The 2,624-nt window shown below is 48.2% G+C and overlaps 1 protein-coding gene across 1 annotated transcript; it reads right to left on the bottom strand.

The window, feature by feature from the left end:
• Positions 1–405: 405 nt before the first annotated feature.
• LOC102427423 (cleavage and polyadenylation specificity factor subunit 6-like) lies at positions 406–2,167 on the bottom strand. Its single transcript, XM_014449852.2, is given in 3 exon segments — positions 406–478; positions 480–2,101; positions 2,144–2,167. Coding segments are annotated over 2 exon segments (1,659 nt in total). The 5' UTR covers positions 2,066–2,101; positions 2,144–2,167.
• Between the last annotated feature and the right edge of the window lie 457 nt (positions 2,168–2,624).

Below are 2,624 nucleotides of genomic sequence, written 5' to 3'. Positions count from 1 at the left end.
TAGTCAGAAACATTGATGAGAGAGAAACATCGATCAGCTGCAATAAAGGACATCTCCCACTGGGGATGATGTGCCAGCAACCCATGTACGTGCCCTTGACCGGAATCGAACCTGGGACCCTTCAGTCCGCAGGCTGACGCTCTATCCACTGAGCCAAACCGGTTTCGGCTATATTCACCAGTTTATTCTGTTCACCAGATTATTTATTCACTTGGTTTTTATTTTTTTTTTATTTTTTTTTTTACCATTTATGCAGATTTGCTTTATTCAGATCTATTCCTGTTCATTTTATCCATGAATCCTTACACGTTCAGTTCAATCACAAGAAGCAAACTGCTGGACAAGCGTCATGTTTCCCTCATGAAGACTGTTTTGTCTTGGAAGGTGTTCCTCTTCCTTCAGCTTCTAACGATGACGATACTCGCGCTCTCGGTCACGCTCTCGGTCTCGGTCCCGATCTCGGTCACGGTGTCTCTCTTTCTCTGCTTCTCTCTCTATAATAATCAACATGACGATCTCTACTGCGGGATTTATGGCGCCGACTCTTTTCTCGTGATCTACTATGGTCCCTCTCTCTTGATCGTTCACGTCTTGATCCAGAACCATAAGACTTGGATTCAATTCCATGAAGGCAATCTTGCAAAGAGCTAATAAGAACTTTGCAACGATCATCAGCAGATACTTTGGATTGTTTAATTAAAGAAATTGCAGTTACCAATGTCTCAATTGCACTCCCATAATCACACAAACCAGCGCTGGCATCAGATACGGCTCTTGAAATAGCACTGCTTGAGATTGCCCTATTTCTATTCATGATTTCTTCAAACTCAGCTTTACTCAGTGGAGTTCTTGCCGTATCCATTTCCCTTCCAGGAGGCCCATAGTCACCCCTATCATATGGCGGAGGTCGGCCATATGGATCTGTTGATGGTGGACCCCGACTATCTGATGTAGGCATGCCGCTGTTAGTTGGTGGAGGAAAGAAAGCTGGGTTCACATGTGGAGCTGGCGGTGGGGCACCTGGAGGTGGTCCAGGAAGATGCGGAGGAGGAGCAAGTGTAAGGGGTGGCCCAAGAGGACCAGGTGGACGAGGTGGAAAGGGGCCTGGAGGTAGAGGTGGTCCCTGTTGTGGAGGTGGTGGACCAGGAGGGGGACCGTAGCCTGGAACTGGAGGTGGAGGACCAGGAGGAATCGGACCCAAAGGAGGCTGCCCAAAAGGTTGTCCAGGAAAAAGAACTGGCGGTGGAGGGCGATCTCATCGATTAGGAGGCCCAGCTAAAGGAGGTGGCAGAACCTGACCAGGTGGAGGTGGACCTGGTGGACCAGGTGGGCCTGGAGGACCTAAGGGTGGACGTGGTGGAGTCTGTCCAGCTGGAAAAGGTGGGGGTGGCCCTCCTGGTCCTGCTGGCCCAGGAAATCTGTCCCCACCGGGAACAGCCCCTGGAAAACGGCCCCGTCCTCTACCACCTTGTGGAAATGCTGCACGTGAACTGCCTCCTGGAGGACCAGCTTTACCTTCCCCAGACATTTGTCCTGATTGTGTAGTTTTCCTGGACTGCATTTCAAACTGACTCAGGAACTGTTTATTGCATGGAGTTACAACAGGATTCTGACCATGAAGTTCTCTTTTAGGCAACAGATCCATTAACTTTTTTGAGGATGCTTCAGATCCAACACCAACAAGGGCAAACCCCTTTGATTGGCCATTTGCCCGGTTTTCAAAAAACTTTATCTCCAAAATATCATTTACTCCCAAAGAATGCACTGCTTCAGTTAAGTCTTCATCTGTTGTCCACCATGTTAGATTTCCAATGTATAATGCAATTCTCTTTCCCGTATATGTATAGACAACATTTGGTGCTGCTCCTTTACCCACATCATCACCAACAGTTGGTGGGAGAGTATCCATGTAATCCCGGTCTTCTGGGGCATCTCCATTATTTGCGGATGGAGAGATGACATCATCATACAAATCTATCTGATCATGCCCACCATATTCAGCTTCCTGGTTGAACTCTTCGCCTACATCCGCGTAAATGTCTATGTGGTCCACACCGTCCGCCATCTTCCCTCGGCCTCGGCCGCTGCCGCCGCCGCCGCCGCCGCCGCCGCCGCCGCCGCCGCCGCCGTCGCCGCCGCCGCCTCCTGCAGGTCCACCCGCAGCGGCAGCAGCAGCCGAACTAGCCTTCACTTGGTTTTTAGATTCACTTGTTGATAGATGTGTATTTGTTATTCATAATTTGTATCTTTACCTTTTTCTTCTTCTTCCTCTTCTTAAAGGATACCTTTCAGCATTTCATATAATACTGGTTTGGTGGTGATGAACTCCTTTAGCTTAATTTCTAGTTGGTCCTTTTTCATAACCTCGCGGGTCTCACTAGATTTCTTGAGGGTCTCACTAAATTTATCAGCGGTTTCTAGAAAATTCTTGAAAAACCTTATAAGTGTGGTTTTGAACTCTATATCCAGTAGTTTGCTTTCCTCCATTTCTGTCATTTATGATCTGTTTCTTTGTCTCCACATTTTTTATGCTTCCCTGTGTTGATAGAGTGGCTTTGTGTGCTAGGTGTCCTATAGGGCCCAGAGGCTCAGCCTCCCCAATTACCTGAGGTGGATACTCTTGG

Source organism: Myotis lucifugus, unplaced genomic scaffold, assembly GCF_000147115.1.
Source record: "Myotis lucifugus unplaced genomic scaffold, Myoluc2.0 scaffold_1461, whole genome shotgun sequence".
NCBI classification, from domain to species: Eukaryota; Metazoa; Chordata; class Mammalia; order Chiroptera; family Vespertilionidae; genus Myotis; species Myotis lucifugus.
The sequence above is the reverse complement of the archived record's forward strand: the minus strand, read 5'-3'. Positions and strand labels throughout refer to the sequence as shown.